Source organism: Notamacropus eugenii, chromosome 4 (genome assembly GCF_028372415.1).
Source record: "Notamacropus eugenii isolate mMacEug1 chromosome 4, mMacEug1.pri_v2, whole genome shotgun sequence".
NCBI lineage: Eukaryota > Metazoa > Chordata > Mammalia > Diprotodontia > Macropodidae > Notamacropus > Notamacropus eugenii.
This window is the reverse complement of record NC_092875.1, coordinates 80,140,945-80,164,055: the sequence shown is the minus strand read 5'-3', so window position 1 is coordinate 80,164,055 and position 23,111 is coordinate 80,140,945. Positions and strand designations below refer to the sequence as shown.

Below are 23,111 nucleotides of genomic sequence, written 5' to 3'. Positions count from 1 at the left end.
GGAGGAGGAGGAGGAGGAGGAGGAGAAAAGAAGGCAGAGGTAGACAGAGAGAGATTCTCTTCTCCTTATTCCTCATTGTCAAACTTTCCTTCTACCACCATAATTCAGCAACTTTTTTCTCCTTTGAGAAGCAACATATTGAAGGCGAAATGAGAGTAATCTTGAAGGGGAAGTGGCCAATTCATCTTAGAATTTGTGATAGCCTGGACATGGTAAGTCATTAATAAATTGCTAATTGACTTATTGATCGATAGAAGAGAGGAAAGCTTGCCAAAGTCTGCTACGCATCTATTCTATTTTAGCTAGGCCTTTGTCTCATTTATTTACCAGGACCTGTTAGCTAGGGCAATTAAGTGACACAGTGGATAGAGTGCCAGGCTTGAAATCAGGAGGACTCATTTTCTTGAGTTCAAATCCTGCCTTAGACATTAACTGTGTGACCCTAGGCAAGTCACTTAACCCTGTTTGCCTTAGTTTCCTCATCTGTAAAATGAGCTGGAGAAGGATCTCTGTCAAGTATCCGGTATCTCTACCAAGAAAACTCCAAATGGGGTCCCAAAGAGTTGGGCATGAATAAATGAGTAAACAGCTCCAGGACCTAGGTCATTTCTTCTCTTTTCTCTGAGTTTAGTACTTGGCTCTACCCCAACCCCTGTCCTCATATTTGGGGGCTTCAAAATCACTATTAATGTGACCTCAAACACTCTGGTCTCCCAGGTTACCAACTTCCTCCACTTTTAGGAGGTGGGACTTTTTATACGCCATCAGCCACACCCAGGGATGGCTATACCCTTGATTTCACCTTCATGTGTAAGTGATGTGCCTATTCTGATCCTGCTGAACACTACTGGAGGCCATAACTGTGCCCACTAAAAATTTGTTACCTAATCTCAATTGAGCCCTCACTTCTGAACAGCAATCACTTTATTCTTCCCTGACTTTCTCACTGTCCCTGGTATGGCTTTTCCAGACCTCCTTTCTTCTGAAATATCCTGTATCTCTGAACCAATATAACAGCACTTTGCCTCTTACTTTATTGAAAAAAAATAGAAGCCATTCTTCCAAGTTTCCTCATCTCCTCTCATCTCCACCTCTAAATCATGGCGCAACCAACCCCTAATTTCTCTTCCTTCTCTGCACACTCTCTCAAGGCTAAATACTCTCCTTGTACTCTTCATCCTGTCTTCTCTGGAGGGATGCCACTTTGAGCAGACCTCCACCTATCTCCTTCTGTTTCTGTCTGTCCGTCTCTCTGTCTCTCTGATCTTCCCTTCCTCACTGTCATCTGGCTTTTCCCTACCTGGGTACAAAGATGTGCACATTTTTCCCAGCCTTCACTGACCCTACCACCCCCTCAAACTATCACCCTATTTTCCTCCCTTTCACAGTCAATCTCCTAGAAAAGGCTGTGCATATTTGTTGTTTCCACTTCATCACCTCCCACTCACTTCTCATCTCCTCCTAATCTAGCTTCCATCCTCACTGCTCAGCTGACACAGCTCCCTCCACAATTAGCAATACTCTCCTGATGGCTATATTTGAGGGCCTTTTCTCAGGTTTCATCTTGCTTGACCTCTATGCTTTCAACACTACTGATCATCCACTTTTCCTAGACTCTCTTCCCTTGGTTTTCATGACCCTAGCTTCCCTTCTATCTGCCTGATAATTCCTCAGTATCCTTTGCTAGGTCATTATTTATTTATTTTGCATGGGTATACTTCAGGGTTCTGTCCTGGGAACTTTTTGTTTCCCTATACTTTCTTAGTGACCTCACCAGCTGCCATGGATTTGGTTATTCTCTCTAGATAAATGACAAATGATTCATATATCCAGCCCTAACTTTTTGTTAGAGCTCAAGTATCATGTCATAATTTTCCCCTGGGCATTTATGTCCCATAGGCATCTCAAACTCAACATCTCCAAAATGGAGCTCATTCCCATGGTCACCCCCACCCTCCAAACCTGCCTCATTCCCAAATTCCCTATTTCTGTGTAGGGTGCCATCATCATTCTAATGACTCAAGTTGGTAGTCTTGGGCCAACCTTCAACCCTTCACTCTCCTTTACTCCCAGTATCCATTCTTCTTCCACAATATATTTTCCATCTGTCCCTTTTTGACTCATGGCTATTGCATCAGCTTCCTCGTTCTTTGCTCTACTTTCCATCTTTTTCCCAATCACTCCACAGAATTCCCCAAATAATTTTTACAAGGCACAGTTTGGTGTATGGCACTCTCTTACCCAGGAATTTTCTGGTGTTCTTGATTGCACCCGGGATAAATTCCAAGTTCCAAGAGCCAGAACTGTGTTATACGATGTTCCCAGTTTCTCCAGAGACCAGGCAGTCAGTTCTTCACAAGGCCAAAGTGGGAGTGGAGTTGAGGAAGGTGATTTACTAGCTGTTCTTGACTCCCACCCCCCAGCTCCCTGATGGTTCTCTTTTGTTAACAAGCTCCTATCATCTTAGGTCACCTTTTCCCCATCTGGTACTCTTGAAATATAACTTTTTCCCTGAAGACCGTACATATCTTTTGGCATCATCTCCATGGTACCTATTATTTCAGTTACTACATCCTCTGCCCCAACACTCCATTATAAAGAAGCTCCTTCAGGGTAAAGATTGTTTTTTGTTCTGTCTATATAACCCAAGGCCTAGCACAATCTCTGGAAAACAGTAGGTGCTTAATAAATGTTTGTGGGATTGAACTCCATTCTGTATAAGCCCCTTGAGAATCAGGTCCCTCTATCATTCCAAATCTTTTCCCCTGCTCATACTTAGAAATACTTTTTGAATTGAATCTAGAAACTCCTCCATACCCAACCAATCACCAGCCCAGGTTTGCAGTTCTACCCTTGTCCCACCTCCAGAGCAAGACAGGCCACCAGGATCCTGTTACAGGAAACACTTCCACCCTCTCTTAGTCCTTATCAGAGAGATGCCCATTTCATGAAGACATTTCTGGAGACAGGTCCAGAGCCTAAACCAGAGTCAATGAGGGAAAGGTCATAGGATTGTAGATTTAGTGCTAGAATGGATCTTGGAGGTTACTGAGTTCAACCCCCTCATTTAATACGTGAAGAAACCAAGGCGAGCTTGTGACTTGCCCAAGGTCACACTGTAAGTGTCAGAGCCAGAATTTGAACCCAGAACCTCTGTCTCTAGCTCCAGTGCTCTTTTTTCCTGTGCCCCTCTTCCTCTTCGGTTGTCTTAGCTTGCTCAGAGATTGATCAGAGAGAGAGAGACTGACATAGGGCCTGAGGGGAAAGATAAAGCCATGGTGCAGAGAGAGAGAGATAAAGATGAAGACAGAAATGTGACAAGATTAGAGATGAGGACAGAGAGAAGGTAGGGAAAGGGGTGGAGATGAGAGGTGTTATAGGGAGTGGAGAGGGGACAGACTGAGACAGAGCTGGTATGAAGGGTAAGAGAGAGGAACTGAGATAGGGACAGAGACAAAGACAGAGACTGATGAGGGTGGGAACTGGAAGAAAGGGACACAGGGTCAGGGACAAAAATAGAGACAGAAAGAACGACAAAGACAAAGCTGGGGAGCGGGGCCATGTTCCAACACTCTCTTCAGCAGAAGCCCCTCTCTGCAGTCTCACTAGGTAGGTTAATTTTCTTCTTGGAAAGGAGGCAGCTGTTTCCTTGGGCCTCTGCCCTTCCCCTGAGCTCTGGGAGAGCAAGTCTTCCTGACCTAGTTCCCAGCTTCCTTGATTTATTTCTAGACTCCACAGATCCTGCTTCCTCCACCTCAGGCTGATCCTGGTGGATTGGAGCTGTGGCTGCAGCTGGGGTGGGGGGCAAAGCATGTCAGCAGGACCACTTGGGTGCTGGTCTCTTCCCCATCCTGGCTGCCTCTGCCTGGAGAGTCTGGCATCCTGGCTCTGACAACGTTGCTTAGCAACCAGCGGAAAAGGGAAGGGGTTGGGGTGGTGACTCTGGAAACTGGTAAATAAAACTCCAACATTTCCTTTTAATACACATTTGTATTAACAAGGGAAGGAGGCAGCACCATTGAGGACACCTGCACGGCTGTCCCTAAGCCCCCAACAGCACCAAGGACACTGAAGGCCAGAGGAAAGCCGGAGTGAGGGGGGGTGGCTGCGTGGGTAGGGGCTGGTCCTGGACCTTTGAGTTACTTGAGCCCTTCCCCCACCCACCTGGAGAATGTCTCCCTCAGACCCAGATTCCTCTCACAGTAGACCCCCTGAAGGCCAGTTTCCTCTAGGCCAGACCTGAGTTGGGGCGGAGGAAATGGGTGAGTGAACTGGGTGTCAGGAAGAACTGGGTAGGGGGTGGGACTCTGATCACCATCATTCTCAATGCCCACCCCATCCCCACCTTATCCAGGGGCTGGCCTGCCCTTGCTACTGACCCACCCTGAGAGGGAGCCATCTGAAGGGCCCAGTGCTTCACTAAAGTTAGGGTCATAGCACCAAAGGTCTGGAGGGGCCTGAGGTGGCCAGCTTTACCCTGTGAAAAGTTCATTCCTTAGGAGCTCAGGACCCACCTGCACCTAGACAAGAGGAGCTGCAGTTCCTGACCATGATGAAGGAGAAGTGGGAACTGGGGAGCAGGGGCCATTGAAGAAACTGTGGCCTTATTCTGTGTCAAGGTAGGAGGGAAGACTGGGGCCCTGGAAATGGGGGGACCCACACACCAGGACGTTAAACTTGCATTAGTGACAAAGTACACCAGTGAACCACGGGCTTCCACAGCCACAGGCATGGAAGATAAATAATTCTCTCAGTCACAGCACCATGATGTCTGTCCATCCATCCATCTGCTCTGGGGACGGCTCTGGCTTGCTCTCCCCTAGTGTCTCTGCCTTGTCCCACCCCACTTTTGTATCCCGGAGTGGCTCCGCTGTCCTTTCCCCATCCAAGCTCAGCTGCTGAAGCAGACAGGACCCAGCTCAAATCCAAACTTTTGGTTTGTCTGCCCGAAGTCTGACACAGCCACATCCCTGAGGGGTAGCTGGCCCACCTTGGAAGACTGGAGTTCCAGGACTGTCTGGGCATGGCCCTTCCGGAGCTGTGGGACAGGGATCAGAGAGTTAGAGCTGGGAGCCACCTCCCAGCTGTCAAGCCCTTAACTTGACAGATGAGGAAACTGAGGCCCATGGAGGTTAAGGGACTTGTCCAAGGTCCCACAAGAGCTAAGATTTGAACCGAAGTTCTCTGACTATACATACACAAAATTTCCACCATTCTAAATCGTACCCAAGTTGGGGAGTGGTGAGGAGAAAATGAATACATTAGATGGGAATTCAAGAGAACTATGGAAAGCTCTTGGATCACTATCATTCCTACCCCACTGAAGGGAAGGAATGTGTATGTGTGTGTGTGTGTGTGTGTGTGTGTGTGTGTGTGTTTATACACACGTGTGAGGTCATCTATCCTAATCATAGCATCCCCTCATCCTTCTCTAGCCCCATAAACTATGGCCCCCTTCCTCCCCACCTCCCCTGGTCCCTCACTTACCACCCTTCTCCCCAGTGGAGTTCCCAGCTCCCTCTTACCAGAGCCCCCTCCCAAGGGCCCTGCCTCTCCAACCCCTTACCCTGCAGCCATCGTGGTGGGTCTGGATGACGTCTGAAGTGTGGTTGTAGGACAGTTCTTCCCCATCAGCTCCCAGGAATCGGAGCGAGCGATTGTAGCCACCCTCCCCCTCATCCAGCCAGGCCACAGAGTTCTGGCAGATGTAGGTAAAGTTCTGGTGAGCACTGGCACTCAATAGTTTCAAGAAGGTCAGCTGTACCACACGGACTGCATTGCCATCTGAGTCCACATAGGAGAACTGGGGGTCAGAGCATCAAGTGTCATACATCAGAATCACCTGGTCCTGCTTCCCACCAATCCACATCTGGCCATACAGTTGGTCTCCCATCCTAAGTCCTCATCCTCAGACCTAAACCCCTTCTTCATCAATAGCCCCAACCCTCCTCAGTCTAGTCCTCATCCCCATCTCTATCCTTTGCACCCCAACTTATTCCCTACCTCCATCCCAGGCTTCTGCCCATCCCCAACCTGGACCTTTGGTTTTTTTTCCCTCTTCTTCTTCCTCACCTTCTTCCCTCTTTTAAATGTGCTATACCAGTTCCCTGGCTTCTCCCGAGACCAGGCAGCCAGCTTTACCTAAGGCCAAAATGGGAGAGGGATTGAAGAAAGTCATTCAAGTGCAATCCTTTGCCACTACCCCCTCCCTCCAAGTCCCCTGTGGTATGACCTATGAGGCGGCCTGAAAAAGCTGATGATCTAGGGAAAGGAGTGTGGACAAGGCCATAAGTTCCTTTTCCCATCCCAGATCCCCATGAGCCATGACCAGAGCTTGAGAGCCCCATGACTGGGGGACTTGAATATCCACTGACTAGGGTGGTTTGAACACCTGAGCTCCCGCTGACCCACCCACTGACTGAGGGGGTCTGAGTTCCTAGGGAAATGGCCCTTTTGTCCCCAAGAAGTTCTAAGGAGTTGGTATGAAGGTTGAATAGAGCCAGTAGGAGCCCTGTGTCAGCTTTTATCACACCAAATCAAGTCAGAGAGGAAATATGGCATTGGCAATTGGGAGCCCCAAGGCCCAGGAGGTTGGGAAAGGGAATGGAGGGAGAGGAAGGAGAGAGAATGGAGCAATAAAAAAAGGGATAAGGGAGAAGAGAGAGGAAAGTAGAGATAGAAGAACAGAAGAGAGGGGAGGGGAGGAGAAGAGAAGGGAGGAAAGCAGAGATAGAAGAAGAGAGAAGAAGACAGGGAGGGGAGAAAAGGGAAGGAACATCCCAAGACCTCCACTTACCACTTCAAACTTCTTATCAGGAAAGATGCATGTCTCTCCTCCTGCTGTAAAGTTACAGAAAACTCTAAAAGCATCTTTTGAGCATCCCTGGTTGGGATCAATCCAATATTCCCCTGAAAGAGAGACAGGGCAAGAGTTGGGTCACTGAGGTACCAGTCACTGGTATCCACTATCCACTCACATCCTTCAGGATAGGCTGAGTCCTCCCTACCCATGGCATTGTGCCCCTTTTCCTCAGGCATTGTGCCCCTGAACACGAGACCAGGCATCTCCTGGACACCTACAGCCCTCCAGGGTTTCTTACCATCAGGCAGGTGGGGATGGCTCCGGCCAAGCTCCTTACACACCAGGCCGGGGCTCTCCTGGGTACCTCGAGGGCTTTTCAGCTGATCGATTTCACTCTTCAAGGAGCTGAGGGAGGCGTACACTTCCTCCAGACCACTCTCACTGGGCCCAGGGACTCCCTCAGCTGAGCGCCGCTGCCGGGACCCCACCATGGGCAGGAGTTCCCCCACCTCTGCTGGGGGGCCCTATGAGGGTGGAGACAGAGAAGGCAAAATGGAGAGACAAAGAGAGATGGAGACTAAGACTGAAGAGGAGGTGGAGGCAGAGATAGAAACACAGATGGAGAGACAGACCAAAGGAGAGGAAGATTGAGAAAGAATCTATACAAGACACAGAAGTGGAGACAAAGAAAGGAATAGGTAGAGAAATGAATTTAGAAAGAGATGGGGGGAAAGGCAAATGGAAAAGAGAAATGCAGCTACAGAGACAAACTGATAAAGATGGAGAAAAAGGGAGAGATGAGGGAGGAGAGATAGGAACAAGGACAGTAAAGTATGGAGAGAGACACACATATAGACGCAGTGCAGACTTGGAGGATGCATGGAACTCATGAATTCCTTTCTCTTCCCCCAATACTCCTGTCAGATGCCCCAGCTAAAAAGAGCCTAGGGGTGGGGGTGGGGGGGCAAGTAAGCCAAGAAGGTTCCATTTCCACTTCCACATCCCAGGTTCCCAACCTCAGGCCTGAGCCCTCATCCCTTCAACCTGATTTGCACAGGTGACTTACCGGAGGTCCGGGGGGTCCTGGGGGTCCTGTATCTCCTTGGGGGCCAACGGATCCCTGTGGAGAAGAGTGACTCAGGAGAGGCCTAGGAGCTGGGAAGGACTTCTCCAGGGATTGAATCCTCCCCCCAATTTTCCCCTTCCCATCTGGGGAAAAGAGCTTCCTCTACATTGTTGGAGTCTCCAGTGGTCTCTAACTGCACTGTAAGCATGGACTGCTCCTTGAATTCAGGGGGCTCAGGATGAGTGGGGTTGCTAATACTTACTGGTGACCCTTTTGATCCTTTCTGCCCCAAAGGGCCCTATGAGAGAGAAGAGAGATGAAGCATTGTTTCTAGCCAGACTTAATCTAAGTGGTCTCCCCAAGTCCAAACACCCCTCACAAACTTCCCTCCATACTTACCGCCAAGCCTGGGGATCCAGGGGGGCCCAGAGGGCCTACAGGGCCTTGGAGACCCTTATGGGAGAATAACAACATCAAGGTTCATGATGGAGGTTCCACTTTTGAATATCATCTATGGCTTCTCCCCTTTCTCTACCCCACCCCACTATTCTCCACCAGAAAACAGGGCCCTTACTCCCTTTTGGGTCCTGCAGACACAACCTTCCCTGTATTCTAGTAATTCTTAGGGACAGATTCCCCCCCTACTCCATCCTCACCCCTCAGAACAGATCACTTCCCAGCAACCTTAGACAACTGCACTCTACCCTTTTCCTTCAAACCCAAGGATGGATCCCACCCCACCCCCCAAAAAATGTTGACTCCACGGGGACACTCACAGGATCTCCTTTGGGGCCTCGGTTACCTTGTACCCCAGGGACCCCTTGGTCTCCCTTCTCACCAGGTTCTCCAGGGGGGCCAATTAGGCCAATTAACCCAATATGACCCTAGAGAAAAGAGGGACAGAATGAGCCTCTCTACCAGGAAAAGAAGAATGCCTCAAGATGAGACTCCTGGGGGAAAAGGAGACACTTTCACCTTTTGTGACAGAGGAAATGACAGAGGGAAGTGGGTGTGGGGATGAAATGAATTGATCCCTTCTCCACTCAAGAGCTGAAGGAAAGGATTAGTGGATGGGGGGAAAGAGGAGTGAAAGGGGACCACAGGAGCTGTTACCTTATCTCCCTTGAAACCAGGATCCCCCTTCAGGCCAGGAAGGCCACTGGGCCCCTGGAAAAAGAAAGCAGTGTTAGTGCTACATGTCAATATCCACTTGGGCATAAGTATGTTTGTGCCGTGAGCCAGAGCAGAGTAAGGATGGGTGAGGGGGAAGTGGTTAGTGTAGAGCCCCTAGAGCTACCCGGAAAGGTGGGAGCTCAGGCACCCCTTCCCAACACCTTTCTGGCCCCAAATCTCATCAGTGAGGATTTTCAGTGGGATGCTCAGTGTGCATGATCAATCAATGCAGTTGGTCATCAGAGGCCATGACTGTCAGTGGGACTAGGTGGGATAGATTTCTAGGATGAGAACAGTGGCTTACCAGTGGCCCAGGTGGACCCATCTGTCCAGGAGGGCCGAGAAGACCTGGCTCACCCTAAAGATCCAAAAATAGTACAGAGTATGAGCCCCTGGATAGGGAGTGAGGAGTGTATGTATGGGGTGCTGGTCTCTGTCCAACTTCTAATGTAGAATCCTTTCCTACCCTTTCCACTTGCCCCCACCCACCCAGGGCCCACCTGGGGAGAAGGAGGAGCCCAGGATATCATATTTGTACAATAAAAGAGGACCTAACCCCCTAATGTAAGAGATTTCTTAATCACCCAATATGAGTGCCCAACTAGTGATTCCATCCTTAAGGCCCATACAAATAAAGGAAGGAGCCCACACCACACATCCTTCCCTGCCAGTGGGGACTGCAGCCACAGGTTCTTTTTGTCCTCCCACAGACCCTTTTCCTGGACTTACCGAGGCGCCAGGAATCCCTGGGAGGCCCTCAGCTCCAAGCCGACCGGGAGGGCCCCTTGGTCCCACTGGGCCTGTTCTACCAGGAGGGCCATCAAGACCAGGCTCACCCTGGGAGGAGAGAGGATCAATTGGTCAGTTAAACATTTATTAGGTGTTATCATGTTCCAGACAATGTGCAAAGAAGTGACTTCAGTCCCTTCTACCAGGGGACTTCTGCCCTTTCACCTGAGGGACCAGCCCCTCCAATCCAAGAGCCGAAAGGATGTCTATAATCAGTACATGATTCCAGGTGTTCAGGGCTGGAAGGAAGGAAGGAAGGAGGAAATACTGATAGAGGTCAGGGGGGACTTACCTTGGCCCCCTTCTCCCCTTCTCTGCCTTCATGACCCATACGGCCAACAGGCCCCTAAAGAAAAAAAGTGTGTATATGTGTGAATGTGTGTGACTACTTTAATGAGTGACTACTTTAAAAATTTTTTTATTTTATTTTTCAGTGAACAAGCACTAATTTTCTCTCCCTCCTACTCTTCCACCCCCAACTGAACAAATGGGAAGAAAACCCTCATAACAAGTATGCAATGTATAGCAAAGCAAATTCTCACACTAGCATGTACAAAATTGTATGTCTCATTGCGCATCTTGCTCGTCACCTGATGACCACTCATTAGGGAAACTCTCGAGGAGATTTCTGCTCAGAGAAGAGTTGGACTGGGTAAGCCCTGAGATTATTTCCAAGTAGGGGAATATTTGATTCTCAAGGTGTCGATATTTGGCTCCACAGTATAGCAAGGGAGGTGGACTGGTACAGGGACAGGCTTAGGCCAAAGGCAACCACAGGGGATCACTTACCCTTTTCCCAGGAGGCCCTGGAGGGCCAGGCTCCCCAGAGGCACCAGGTGGGCCCTGCCGAGAGACTTCCATAGTCAGGAGAGAGACCCCACCCTATCCAGCTGCCTCTCCAACTACTTCCCTCTCCACACCCCAGGTCCATCAACCCCTTCCCCAAAGCCTCTCTTTAGACCTTTTCTCTGACTGTCCCCCAGACCTCTCTCTCCCTCCTCCCTTCTGACTACTGACCTTCCTGGCTTCCTTTAAGGCCCAGCTAAAATCCCACCTTCTACAGGAAGCCTTCCTTAACTCCTCTTAATTCCAATGCTTTCCCCCTTTTAGTTATTTCCTATTTACCCTGTACAAAGCTTGCTTTGTATGTATCTGTTTGCATGTCATCTGCTCCTTTATATTGTAAGTTCCTTGAGGGCAGGGACTATCATTTTCCTCTTTTTGCATTCCCAATGGTTAGCACGGTGTTTGGCATACATACATACATACACATATACACACACATACATATATAATGCACACATGCAAGTCTCTGTGTATGTATACATACATGCACATATATGTATATGTGTATGCATACACAAATATATATATTATACACACACACATATGACTGGAACAAATTTGTCTACAAATCCAGAGTTCTTTCCACCACACCATACTACTACCTCACTCCCCATCCCCCCACCCATGACAATGAATTATGGGGAATGGCCCCACCCTAGTCACAGAAACACCACCTCTTCCAGTCTTTTTAGCCTGCCTACTTTTGTACTCTGCCAAGCCCCTCATACCCACATGTTCTTCCCTCAGTCTCAGCCCTGCTCTAACTTCTCTGCTCACTGGCCCCCACCCCATTTCACTTACTAAGGCCTAAATCCCCACACTCACTCATCAATCCCTAGCCTCCCTCAACCTCTGAACTTCAGCCTCCCCCAAGTCACAGATTCTCCTCAAATTTATCTAAATCTCCCCAAATTTCCTCCCACTGCCCCCCTCTTTCTCACTCCCACTTTCAGGCTCTCAGCCCCTCACTCACCGGAGCCCCGACATCCCCGTGATCTCCTTTCTCCCCCTGAACACCTTCTTTGCCCTAGGGGGAAGGATGTAGAGTTGGAGGGTGTGATGGCAGGTAAAAGCTGGTGTATTCACAGTTGGAATCTAACACTGACAATAAGGTGACCCTTGGTAGAGAGAGTTGTGGGGGATACTGGGTTCAGCCAGCATGGAAAGGGAGAGGTATAGAGTCAGACCCAGTCAAGTCCGATAAGGAGAAGCAGGGATAGCATAAGAGGAGAGTATGGGCAGCAGGATAGGAAAGAGGGCTAAGGGCCACACTCACAGCAACACCAGGGTCTCCAACAGGACCAGGGTCTCCGGGGAATCCAGTGGGACCCTGTAATCCCAAGAACAGGAGGTCACAGACTGCCCACCTATCCACCTCACACTACTGAGAGCTCAATACTCAAGTCTTTCTTGAGTGTGTATTTTGGGGAGACACAGAAAGGGGTCAGAAGATCTAAGTGTTTGGGAGTCACTGGAACTAAGCCAGTGGAGTGACTGCTGCTCTAAACAGTCATAAACACTCTGTGTCAGAAACCCCTCATCCAAATACAAGTGTCTATTGGGCACCTGAGCCGAGGACTCACTTTCTCATCATTCAATTCACCCATTCATTCATTCATCAATCCATTCATTCACTTACTCATCCATTCACTCATTTACTCATTCATTGTTCATACTCATCCATTCACTCACTCCTTTCATTCACTCTCATGTTCACTCCATAAGTGTTCTACATATAGATAGCTCCTGAGTGTTCAGACCTGTGCTGGTGGAGGCAGAAGGTATAGACTGTCCTTGAGGGGATCACCGTCTGGTGAACTTCTTACATGGGGGAAAGGGTTACTGAAAATGATAAAGAGCCCATAGCTTCAGCAGTGGCAAGATTGTATTTCAGGCTGGGATGTAGGGCCCTAGACAGAGTTCATCAGTCTTCTTCTAATTAGTCCTCCCCTACAACTGCTCACAGGCCCCAGAACTCACCAGGCTCCCTTTGGCCCCATCCTCACCAGGAGGGCCTTTCTTCCCTGGAGGCCCTGCAGCCCCAGATGGTCCTGAATCACCTTTTTCACCAAACTCTCCCTTGGGTCCCTTTATAGAGATGGTAGTCAGGGGTTAGTATGAGTTGTGACTAAGAAAGGCATCCGGGATCACTGAGGATTGGGAATACCAAAGAGATATTTGTATGACCTGGTACTACACAGAGGATCATCATTCAACATGGCCCAGGGGTCAGAGGTCAACATGGTCTAGGATTGTCCAAGTGGCCAAAGATTAAACAGTCTTAAAATGCTCCCTCTGGGAACTGAGTTCATAATATTGGGGAGTAGAGGTGGGGAAAACTAAGGGTAAGGGGTTAAGGTACTTACCACTGGGCCAGGCTTGCCTGGGGGACCAGGGTCCCCCACTTCCCCAGGTTCCCCCTGAAGGAAAGAAGAACGTAAGAGTAAAAAAGGGAAAGGGGAATGGGAAGATATGGATTGTGGAGGTAAGATGAAGATACCGCTTAGGGGTGTGGGTAAGAGAGAAGGACTGAAATGTGACCTCACAGGGCCTTCCTCCCACACCTCCCAGCCCCTTCCCTTTTCACTTACCTTTTCTCCCACAGCCCCTGGCTGACCAATGCCCCCAGGCAGCCCTGGAGATCCCTAGAGAGAATGGGGGAGAGGTAGAAATCTGACTCCTAGAAATGATCCCACACACTAGGAATATATAAGAGTTGCAAGGCTGTTGTCTTTAGGTGACCCCCAGCCCCTTCAGAGATCAGCCATTCCCTTGCCCTTTCCATGGAACCTCCAGATGCAAATTCACTTACCTCTGACCCACTAGGGCCCTGAGGTCCTCGGGGACCTGGAGCACCATGAGGACCCTACAAGGGAATGGGGAGACAGTCAAAGAGCCCCAGAGAAGACTATCTCCAAGGTACTTCAGTGATCCCTAACTTACCCCCCCCCCCAAGTAACCCAGAGCCCCCACCACAAATAGCCTTTGTGATTCATTGCCTTCTCCCTCTCTTACTAGGAATACCAGAACACAAATGAATGGTCTTGTGATTTGGTGGCATACATACCATGGAGCCTACATTTCCAATCTCTCCCTTCTCTCCTGGTGGTCCTGGCATCCCCTGGTAAGAGACAACATCACAGTTGGGGACAAGAGAGAATCCCTAGAGAGTGGGTGGAACCTACTCCCACCCCTGCATGCACACCCACCTGTAGGCCAGGGGGGCCAATGCCTCCCAGGAAGCCCCTCACACCATCATCTCCTTTCTGCCCAAAGAGGCCTGGTGGACCCCGGCGTCCTCGTTCCCCATCTGCACCCTAGGAGGGAATCCAGATCCAGAGCTGGTGGTCAGGAGTCAGTGTCGGGGGTTAGAATTTAGAGATCATTAAATCAGAGCTGGGGAGGGGGGAATGACAACAGAGTTGGGGTACATGATAAGTCTCCTCCAGGCTCAAACCCATGCGTAGGGATGGGGCAGAAAGATACTCACTGGAGGACCTGGGTGTCCAACAGGACCTTGGATCCCTGTTGGTCCAGGGGGACCCTGAGGAGACAAAGAGTTAGAAATGTCTGGAGCCAGGGAGAACCCCACCTGAGATTCAGTGGTGGGGCCTATAGCAAGGAAATTCTTCTATCTCTCCCACCTGGGCCCCCCAGATTAATATCCTCCATCTCACCATCTCCCTAGTCCTCCCTGTCATCACATGTAGTCTTCCCAGCCTGACTTACCGGCTCCCCCTTGTCGCCTTTGCTCCCCTTGTGGCCTGGGGCACCCATTTCTCCCTGGAGGAAAGAAAAACTGAAATGGAATCCTACCCCCAGTCCCAGCCCACCACCTCACTTTTCCTCCCCTACAATGTCCTTTATTTCTCCCTCCCATTATTCACTTTTTCCCCCTCACCTTGTCCCCATCTTCCCCAGCCGGCCCTGCAGCTCCAGCTGGTCCTAGGGGGCCTGGAGGCCCTGGAATTCCATCTTTCCCTGTGGGGCCAGGAGGTCCACGTTCCCCCTAGGAGGGAAGGATTTCACCAGGAGCTCCAAATGGAGCCACATGCCCCCCTGCTTCCCAATGAGATAATAGGCTGAGAAAGGGGATGGGGAAGCAATGATCTCAAACCTCAGGGTTCATGGAGGAACCCATGAGGCAGCTGAAACAAGACAAGGAAGGGGGGTTTGGGGAGGCAGGAGAAGTTTAAAGGGTCAGTTGTCTGTGGGAGCTTATATGATGTTGAAGAAGGCCTAAAAGGGTCAGGGGAGATCCAGGGGAGTAGGCTTACTGTCTTCATTACTTACTGCTGCTCCTGTCTCTCCAGCAGGGCCAAGAGGCCCTTGTCCACCCCCTTGACCAGGCAACCCAATGCCCCCAGCAGGGCCCACAGGACCTCGTTCTCCAGGGGGACCCTGAAGAAGGTGGAAAGGAGGGCAGAGCAGTTCAGTTCAGGCCAATTTCCCTGTAGACTTCTCCATTCCCCAACTCCAACCCTCAACAGTGCCCAGACCCAGGCTATACTTACATTGGCACCAATGGGGCCAGGGGGGCCCTGTGCCCCTTTCAAGCCAGTTGCTCCCTTAGGAAGAGGAAAGGGGATGTGAGATGGTACAAAGTAAGAGCTCTTCAATCATTCTGCCTTTGAGATATTCCCCTACATACTTCCCATCTCCCCTATACCAACTAGCCCAATCAAGATTCATCTCAAGCTTCACCTTTGGGAGATTTTCCCAAATTTCCCAATTTTCCCAACTGAGATGTCTCTTCTTCTGAGGGCCCAAAGCACTTAGAGCCTTCACCCCTGGGATAGCTTCAATCACATGGAATCTTTTGGATGTCTTTTCAAGTGAGTCCATCCCCTTTCTCCAAATCTCCCTCCCCAAAGCTCCCTGAGGTCAAGTCCTGAGTCTGTTCCTTCTGTTTCTTCCAGAAGGTGAGCTTCCTTAGGGGAAGGGTCTGAGTCTGCTCCTTCTCTGCTTCCCCCGGACAGTAAGCCCTCTGAGGGCAGGGCCTGGGTCTGCTCCTTCTGTCTCTTCCAAACTGTAAGTTCTCTAAGGACAGCTCCTGAGTCTGCTCCTTCTGTTTCCCCCAGATACTGAGCTCTGTGAGGAAAGAACCCAGCCCTAGACACACAGATGGCACGATGAGGAAAGGGAGATGTTCATTAAGGACACAGAGATGCTAATACTCACTGTATCTCCAGGGGCTCCTCGAGGGCCAGGGAAGCCTCTGGGACCAGGGGGGCCATCCTTCCCAGGGAGACCAGCTGGTCCAGGGTTCCCCTGTCACAGCATGGGGCATAGACATTATATTCCAGTCACTAAGAGGGACTATGGCCCATATACCCACACTTTCCCCACTATGGGGGCTATTCTTGCCTCCCCCAGCTGTTAAGGGATTGAGATTTGCCCCTGAGAGGTTCAAAAAGGGAGTTAGAGTCTCCAGGAGTATCTTACCTGGGCCCCCTCCTTTCCCAACAGCCCTGGCAGTCCCTGTTCTCCAGGGGGCCCAGGAGGGCCAGGGTGGCCTCTTTCACCCAGTGGCCCTGTTTCACCAGTCTTCCCCTATGGAAAAAAAAAGAAAAGGACCTGTCTGAGAGGCTGGAGAGTGGGAAATGGGAGAGAGATGCTATGACTCCCAGACCCTCCCCACCCAAAATTGGCCTTCTGACATACCCGTAGGGACTGAGGGGTGAGAGAGGAACAGTGACCTTGGACTCCAAGAAATCTGCCCCAGCCATATCTGACCCTTTCCCTAGCCCATGAATCCAGAGCCTCCCAAAGCTTGGATGGGGTCTCTTGGAATCAGTCTGACCTGGGGGCCAATGACACCGGCTGGTCCTGGGGGACCTGTCTGGCCCTGGAAACCCTGGGGAGGAAAGAAGGATAAATGTAAGACATAATTCTAATGGGTGAACGAGAATAATAATAAAATAGTAATAAACCAACTTTCTCCCAGCAAACCCCAGAGGGAGACAATTATAATAATAAGAGCTGGCATTTCTATAGCCCTTTAAGGTTTGCAAAGCACTTTACAAATATTATCTCATTGGATCCTCACAAGATCTTGGAAAGTAGAGGTTCTTGTAATTCCCATTTAACAGATGGGAAAACTGAGACTGGGAGGGATACAAGTATTACACAATAATAATAACACAGGCAATTATATTAATATATTATAATAACATAATGCAATAACATGATGCCATATTGATGTATTATATTAATATAATATATTGATATATAGTTATAGTAAAAGTAACAATAATACAAGCATTATCCTTTTTCTTTTAAAAATGAGGAAACTGAGGTTGAAAAAGGAGAAATGATTTGTGCTAGGTCATACAATTAATCAGCAGCAGAACTGGGGAGGGAACCCAAGTGTCCTGCCTCCAAACCCAGTGCCTTCTGCCATGACACTTTGCTAGAGGAACCAGGACAAAAGGCCATGGGGGAGATCTGGAGAAAGCGGAGGCATGGAAAGAGGGTGGCATTGAGAAAACATCAGCAGAATTTAGAGGAAAGAGGGAGAGCACATGGAAAAGAATGTGGGAGAATTCTGGGAAGGGCGTTTGGGAGGACACTGGGGAAGAGTTGGGTGGGAACATGGGAGTGTAGACAAGGCACAAACAAGCTGCAAGATGGGTGAGAAGCTAGGGGGAAGTACAGTATAGCTAAGTCCTCAGGGGGTCTGAGGAGGAAGAATTAGAGGTAACACAGGGAAGGAGATAGAAAGGACATGGGTAGGTCTGGACAACTCCTACCAACTCTCCTCGCTGCCCAGGGTGACCGGGTCTTCCTTCCTTCCCTGCAGGGCCCTGGGGAAAGATTTTCAAGGCACTAAGAGAGAAGAGACTAGGAACACTGAGTCTCTGTCCCTCCTCCACCTCTTAAGTCTCTTCCCCCATTCCCTAGAACAGAGTAACTCACTGGGGGTCCTTTTGGCCCAGGAAATCCAGGGGGTCCCCTCAGACCCTGGAGGCCCTGGAATAGAAGAGGGTGGTTGAATAAACAAATATTTAGCAGAATAAAGTATGATCAAACATAAATTATGTTAATATGTAGTTTCCTTTTTCGTTTGGAGTTTTTTGGGGACAATCGGGATTAAGTGACTTGCCCAGGATAACAGTGTCTGAGGTCATATTTGAACTCAGGTCCTCTTGACTCCAAGGCCGGCGCGCTGCCTGGACACTCTCTAGTACATCTACCTCCAGGACTTAGCTTTTCCAATCCCTATTCCCAGAAGTCCAATACCACTCCCAGCTTCTCTCCTGTGCCCTCACTGACCTTTTCTCCAGGAACACCCGGAGCACCATCATGGCCCACATCTCCCTAGGACAGAGAGAAGAAGGTCAACTCAGGAAATTACTAAATTGGAGTCAGTGGGAGGGACTGGGAGACCATGATGCAGATGGGTTCCCTTTGAAAGGTCCTAGGTGGGGGCCTTGATCCAAAATACGCATCCCCCCAGTACTCCTCTCTTGGGAGTTTTGGAAGGATTTCATTATCAGGCAGGGTTTGTAATTAAGGGAGAAAAACGTTTTGATGGAAGGAGCTGTATACACCTTCTCCTATACCTTGGGGCCTGGTTTTCCTGTGGGACCATTCTGTCCTCTCTCTCCACGGGATCCCTAAGAAGAGAAAACAAGAAGATGGAGAGAGTGGGAGGGAGATGCCCCAGGTCAGGCAGTCCAAATCCTTTCCCTTGCCTTCTTCTCTCCACATGTCTACTTCTCACCCATCCTTCCCACTCAACCTTCCCCATCCCAAGCCCCACCCAGGGAAGAGGCAAGAGTTTGGGTGATGGGATGTAGAAGAAGAAAGAGCTACTCACTGGTGGTCCCCGTTCTCCTTCTTCTCCTGGCTGACCAGCCTTCCCCTGAGAGAAGAATGAGAGTAAGGGCACATCAGCATAGCTGTACAAGAGGAACAGCTGAGACAGATGACAGACAGAATGGGGGGGGAGGGGAAAGTGTAAGTCCCCACCCCTCCACTGCACAGAGCATGCACACTCTCCCATTCAGATGCATTCAATCGCATCTCTCCCCCTGCTCTTTGCTTACCCGTTTCCCTTTCTCTCCAGCCAGACCCAGTGGCCCTGGAAGTCCAATGGATCCCTAAGTGGGGAGAAGCAGAGGAGATGGTGGCTGGGGCTGGCCCAGCGGGGAGGTGGGGGAAGGAGGGAGACGCTGCTAACCTTTATTTGGTTCCTGTCCTCTCTGCCCATTCTACCCTCTCCAAGACCTAGTTTCACTACCTCCTCCATGTTCCCTCTGGCTCATTGGCATCTCTCCCTCCTCTAAAAGACCATATGCCTTGTGGCCATAAAAGCACAGGGGGACTCATACCTCACTGAAAATCCACCCTCACCCTGGGAAATATCTTCCCCAAATTGTCATCCAATAGTATCAGACGTATTTCCTGTTTTGTTTTGTTTTTCTCTATTATAAGGTAAGATTCACTGAGGGATAGGGAGGGATGAGGTGAACTTCATTGTTAAATGAGAGGGATGTAAAATAAAAAGGCATAAATAAGATTTATTTTAAAAAAAACCCTTCAACCCACTTCCACATGAATACCTCCAGCGATGGGCAGCTCACCACTTTCTCCTCCCCCCTGCACCCCTATTCCATATTAGCTACCCCAGGCAGCCCATGACACTTTAGAATAGCTCTAGTTATCGAGAAGCTTTTCCTTATATTAAACTGAGATCTCTGCTGCTTCTTCTCACTGCCCCCTGTGGGTGGTTCTGCAGCCAAGCTGAATAAAATTATTCCCTATGACCATCCTCTAAATACTTAAAGAGGAGTGCTAGGGTTCCCCCAAGCCTTTTCTTCTGCAGGCCAAAGCTTCCCAGTTTTTCCCTTGTATGGCATGGTCTCTAGTCTCTTCACCATCTTGGCTGCCCTCCTCTGGTCCACTTGCCAAGTCTCTCCTAGATCATGAGTATCTGAGGGTAAAGAATGTTTTACCCTTCTCTGTGGATCACCAGGGTGCTTGGCAATCTCATCAGCCCTCGGTAAGTACTCCACTGAGACTAAATAAACTCAAGTAATATCTGACTCTCCGTTTCCTCATCCTCTTGGCCCAGGGCCAAGGTTTTGAGCCCCCTGCCCCATCCTCCAGCCCCTTTACCTTAGGGCCCTGGCGGCCTGGATATCCTGGGAGACCCGGAATACCAAGCTTGCCCTGCCAAGAGAAAAGATGGCAAAGGTTAGAGAAATCAGCCCTCTGGGGGGGGGAGTGAGCAGAGGCCAGGCCAGAAGTCATACAATAGCTAGGCATAGTCAGGGGTGAGAGGGTAGAGGATCAAAACCACAGGGATACAAACGGAGAAAGCAGTGCTGATGAGGTGGATGGAGAGGGTGCTCTCTCTTTTCATACCTTCTCCCCCGCTGGGCCAGGGGGTCCCTCTTCACCTAGCAGCCCTGCCTGACCCTTCAATCCCTCAGGCCCATCTTCTCCTCTTGGGCCCAAAGGTCCAGGATCACCCTGGAACAGAGAAGATATCCCTTATTAACTCAGATCCTCACACTTCCTTTTCCCCCCCATCTACCCCTCACTCCTTAATCTTACTCGATCTCCTTTTAGACCTGCATCACCCTTAAAGCCTGGGAAGCCATCTTCTCCCTGGATTGGGGGAGAGCACAAAAGTTAAAAATAGGGACTTGGCAGAGGGGCCTCAATTAATTGAACAAAGAACCTTGGCACCCTACTTTGCCTTTTACCTTTTCGCCTTTCTCCCCCTTTAGGCCTCGGTTTCCAGATGTGCCCTGTAGAGAAAAAGCCTGAGCTCAGAGCACCTCTGTAGGCCAATGCACGGATTAGGGTCTCACAATCCATTCTACCCTTGCTAGAGAGACCATCTCTCACTACCCACTGGAATCTTAGCCAGAGCTGCTAGTTCCTAGTGAGTATTGATAGATGGTCCCCTTCCAGTTCATCCCTATGCCCATCCACATGCAGGTAAAATCAGGTTAAAACCAATACTAAAGGCAGGTCTGAAGGGGCAGACAGGCTACCTGTGGGACTCAGAGTATATAAAGTGGGTTGTCTTTTTTGACCCTGGTCAGCTTGCCTAAGTCTCTCTATCTGGTTCCTAGAGTCAAATGGGTATGTGGGGGGGCGGAGGGGCAGTTGATTGGTGGTGTCCAGACAGTCTGCCCTTTTGTAAAGACACTCAGTTCCTCCCTCCCCTGAGAGCCCAACATTCCATCCCAGCCCTTTGTCTCACTGAGGAAGCCCCTGGAACATTCTTGGGTCACACAATGTGTGACTGTTCTCTGGCTACAATGTGACTCTGTATTGGGCTACAATATGACTTTGTGCCCCAGATTGCACTCCACACCCTGACCAGCCAGGCCTTGACCTTCTCTCCATACATCCAAGGGTCCACAGTGAATCATTTTGTCATCGAGGCATATTCCTAGAACACAGCTCCTATGGATTGCCCACTTTGCCTATAGATCATGGGTATCACATACCTTCACGCCTCGCTGCCCAGGATATCCTGTTGGGCCTGTGGACCCTTCTGGACCCTAGGGATTGAACCAAGGTCAACATTCTAATTAATCCTTTGGTACTCCCCCCCAAACTCCCAGACCTCCAAGTTCCTTTGCTCAATAGTTTTCCTGATCCACAGCCCCTAACTCCTTAATTCATAACCCCCAAGTCCCAAACCTCCCCAATCCTGGAGTTTAAACCCTCTTCTCAGTACACTTACCTGGGCCCCTTTCTCTCCTGTGGGGCCTTCATGGCCGGGGTGACCCTGTGGGGGGCACACACCTGGGAAGGTCAGGAGTCAGCCAGCCATCCAAAGCCTAGAAGTTCCCATAATCCCCAAATTCTCCAAGTTCCTCCCCAAATCCCCAAATTTTAGCCCTTACTCCCAAACATCAGTGGTCTCTCCATTTCTCCCACAATGCCACCTCCTCCCCACTGCTGGACCACTCTGATTCCTCCATCCACCCCTTCCCCCATGATCCCCAGCCTCACCGGTGGACCCTCAGCTCCAGGAACACCTGGAATTCCTGGTTTTCCTGGGGGTCCCTAGAGAGGGAAGGTGGGACAGAAGGGAGAAATCATAGTTTGAATTCTGTGACCCTCTCCCCACTTGGGGACAGCATAGCCCAGTCAGATAGCTCTTGGAAGAGCAGAGCGCGAATGGCCATCCACACTTACTGAGGTTCAGAGGTGTTAAGAGTGAAGTACAATGGCTTTATAATGCTATAAGGGAACAAGCATTTATAAGTGCCCACTGTGGGCCAGCCATTGAACTAAGGGCTTTACAAATATGCTCTCATCTGATCCTTACAACAACTCTGGGGGGTAGGTGTTATTATTATCCCCTTTTTACAAAAGAAGAAACCGAAGCAGAAGTTAAGTGACTTGCCTAAGGTCACACTGCTAGTAAGTGTCTGAGGCCAGATTTTAATTCCTTCCGTTCTCGTTCTCATTCTGCTACTAGCACAATATTTGTTGCCATGCAGAATTGGAACACACTGAACGTATCATTTAGCAGCTCTGGAATGTGCACTTGTACCTGCACATTGTCCCTACAATAAGAACAGCTATTTGAGTTGAGCGCTTTATGATTTCGAGGTCTGATGTAGCTTGATGGGAGGTATGTATAGGTAATAGGCAAGTTTTGATTAATTCACAAATGCCATATACTTCCTGTACCTTGTGTGCTAGGGGAATGGGATTTATATTAAGCAAAATTATTTGTAAATATTCTTTTATCTGCAATAACATAACGTCTGACATCTCATGGTTCACTCTTTGAAAACCAGTGGTGTAGTAAAGGTTAGGTGCTACTTTCAAACAGGTATGTCCTGCCATAAGTCAGATGGGAGGCCTGAGGATGGGAATAAGGTATTTGGTCAAGGTCTTCCCCCCAGAGAGAACCTGAGCGCAGAGAGATGAATCATTCACTCACCTTTTCCCCTGGTGCCCCAATTGGTCCCTGAGGTCCAGGAAGGCCCTGGAAGAGACAGGTAGGCAATGTGGGAAAGGGGGCAGGGACAGGAAGAGAGCCATGAGGAAGATTCTTCAGCTCAGAAGCCAGCAGACTGGGAGGAGGGACTCTGAAGAGTTTGGATGACCTTCCTTTTCCTTCCTTGTCCATCCCCTCCCCCTACCCCCATCTCAATCCTGTCACATACCTGGGGTCCTGGATTTCCTTGCTGACCTGGAGGGCCTGGCTCTCCTGGGATGCCCTGGGGAGAAAGGGACAAGAGGGAGATTAAAGAAGATACTGGGAGTCATTAAAGATGAGTAGTGTTAGTGAGAAAAGCTTCAGAGGGTCTCAGGTAGAAATAAACTTACCACATTTCCTTTGGCACCAGGCGGTCCATCTATTCCCATCACACCCTGAGAGGAAAGGGGTTTGAGAATTGAGACACAGAGACAGAGATGCAGAATCTCAAAGAGATAAAAGACAGACTC

At 49.6% G+C, this 23,111-nt stretch overlaps 1 protein-coding gene across 3 annotated transcripts in view; it reads right to left on the bottom strand.

Moving 5' to 3' along the window:
* Window positions 1-3,957: 3,957 nt before the first annotated feature.
* Window positions 3,958-23,111, bottom strand: part of COL5A3 (collagen type V alpha 3 chain) — a 32,929-nt gene continuing 13,775 nt past the window's right edge. For all 3 annotated transcript variants that reach the window (XM_072602457.1, XM_072602460.1, XM_072602458.1), the window contains 46 exons: window positions 22,992-23,036; window positions 22,829-22,882; window positions 22,603-22,647; window positions 21,660-21,713; window positions 21,388-21,432; window positions 21,149-21,202; window positions 20,393-20,437; window positions 20,241-20,294; window positions 20,049-20,156; window positions 19,800-19,853; window positions 18,728-18,781; window positions 18,499-18,543; window positions 18,242-18,295; window positions 17,952-17,996; window positions 17,595-17,648; window positions 17,429-17,482; window positions 16,480-16,533; window positions 16,122-16,229; window positions 15,858-15,947; window positions 15,191-15,244; window positions 14,970-15,077; window positions 14,578-14,685; window positions 14,406-14,459; window positions 14,167-14,220; window positions 13,886-13,993; window positions 13,744-13,797; window positions 13,489-13,542; window positions 13,268-13,321; window positions 13,043-13,096; window positions 12,657-12,764; window positions 11,953-12,006; window positions 11,650-11,703; window positions 10,620-10,673; window positions 10,123-10,176; window positions 9,771-9,878; window positions 9,346-9,399; window positions 8,982-9,035; window positions 8,645-8,752; window positions 8,268-8,321; window positions 8,131-8,166; window positions 7,869-7,922; window positions 7,101-7,326; window positions 6,797-6,909; window positions 6,073-6,141; window positions 5,567-5,803; window positions 3,958-5,038 (listed from right to left, as the gene is read on the bottom strand). In XM_072602457.1, coding sequence (XP_072458558.1) covers window positions 4,892-5,038; window positions 5,567-5,803; window positions 6,073-6,141; window positions 6,797-6,909; window positions 7,101-7,326; window positions 7,869-7,922; window positions 8,131-8,166; window positions 8,268-8,321; window positions 8,645-8,752; window positions 8,982-9,035; window positions 9,346-9,399; window positions 9,771-9,878; window positions 10,123-10,176; window positions 10,620-10,673; window positions 11,650-11,703; window positions 11,953-12,006; window positions 12,657-12,764; window positions 13,043-13,096; window positions 13,268-13,321; window positions 13,489-13,542; window positions 13,744-13,797; window positions 13,886-13,993; window positions 14,167-14,220; window positions 14,406-14,459; window positions 14,578-14,685; window positions 14,970-15,077; window positions 15,191-15,244; window positions 15,858-15,947; window positions 16,122-16,229; window positions 16,480-16,533; window positions 17,429-17,482; window positions 17,595-17,648; window positions 17,952-17,996; window positions 18,242-18,295; window positions 18,499-18,543; window positions 18,728-18,781; window positions 19,800-19,853; window positions 20,049-20,156; window positions 20,241-20,294; window positions 20,393-20,437; window positions 21,149-21,202; window positions 21,388-21,432; window positions 21,660-21,713; window positions 22,603-22,647; window positions 22,829-22,882; window positions 22,992-23,036 — 3,402 coding nt within the window. In that variant the 3' untranslated portion in view covers window positions 3,958-4,891. The remainder of the gene's footprint in view (window positions 5,039-5,566; window positions 5,804-6,072; window positions 6,142-6,796; window positions 6,910-7,100; window positions 7,327-7,868; window positions 7,923-8,130; window positions 8,167-8,267; window positions 8,322-8,644; window positions 8,753-8,981; window positions 9,036-9,345; window positions 9,400-9,770; window positions 9,879-10,122; window positions 10,177-10,619; window positions 10,674-11,649; window positions 11,704-11,952; window positions 12,007-12,656; window positions 12,765-13,042; window positions 13,097-13,267; window positions 13,322-13,488; window positions 13,543-13,743; window positions 13,798-13,885; window positions 13,994-14,166; window positions 14,221-14,405; window positions 14,460-14,577; window positions 14,686-14,969; window positions 15,078-15,190; window positions 15,245-15,857; window positions 15,948-16,121; window positions 16,230-16,479; window positions 16,534-17,428; window positions 17,483-17,594; window positions 17,649-17,951; window positions 17,997-18,241; window positions 18,296-18,498; window positions 18,544-18,727; window positions 18,782-19,799; window positions 19,854-20,048; window positions 20,157-20,240; window positions 20,295-20,392; window positions 20,438-21,148; window positions 21,203-21,387; window positions 21,433-21,659; window positions 21,714-22,602; window positions 22,648-22,828; window positions 22,883-22,991; window positions 23,037-23,111) is intronic.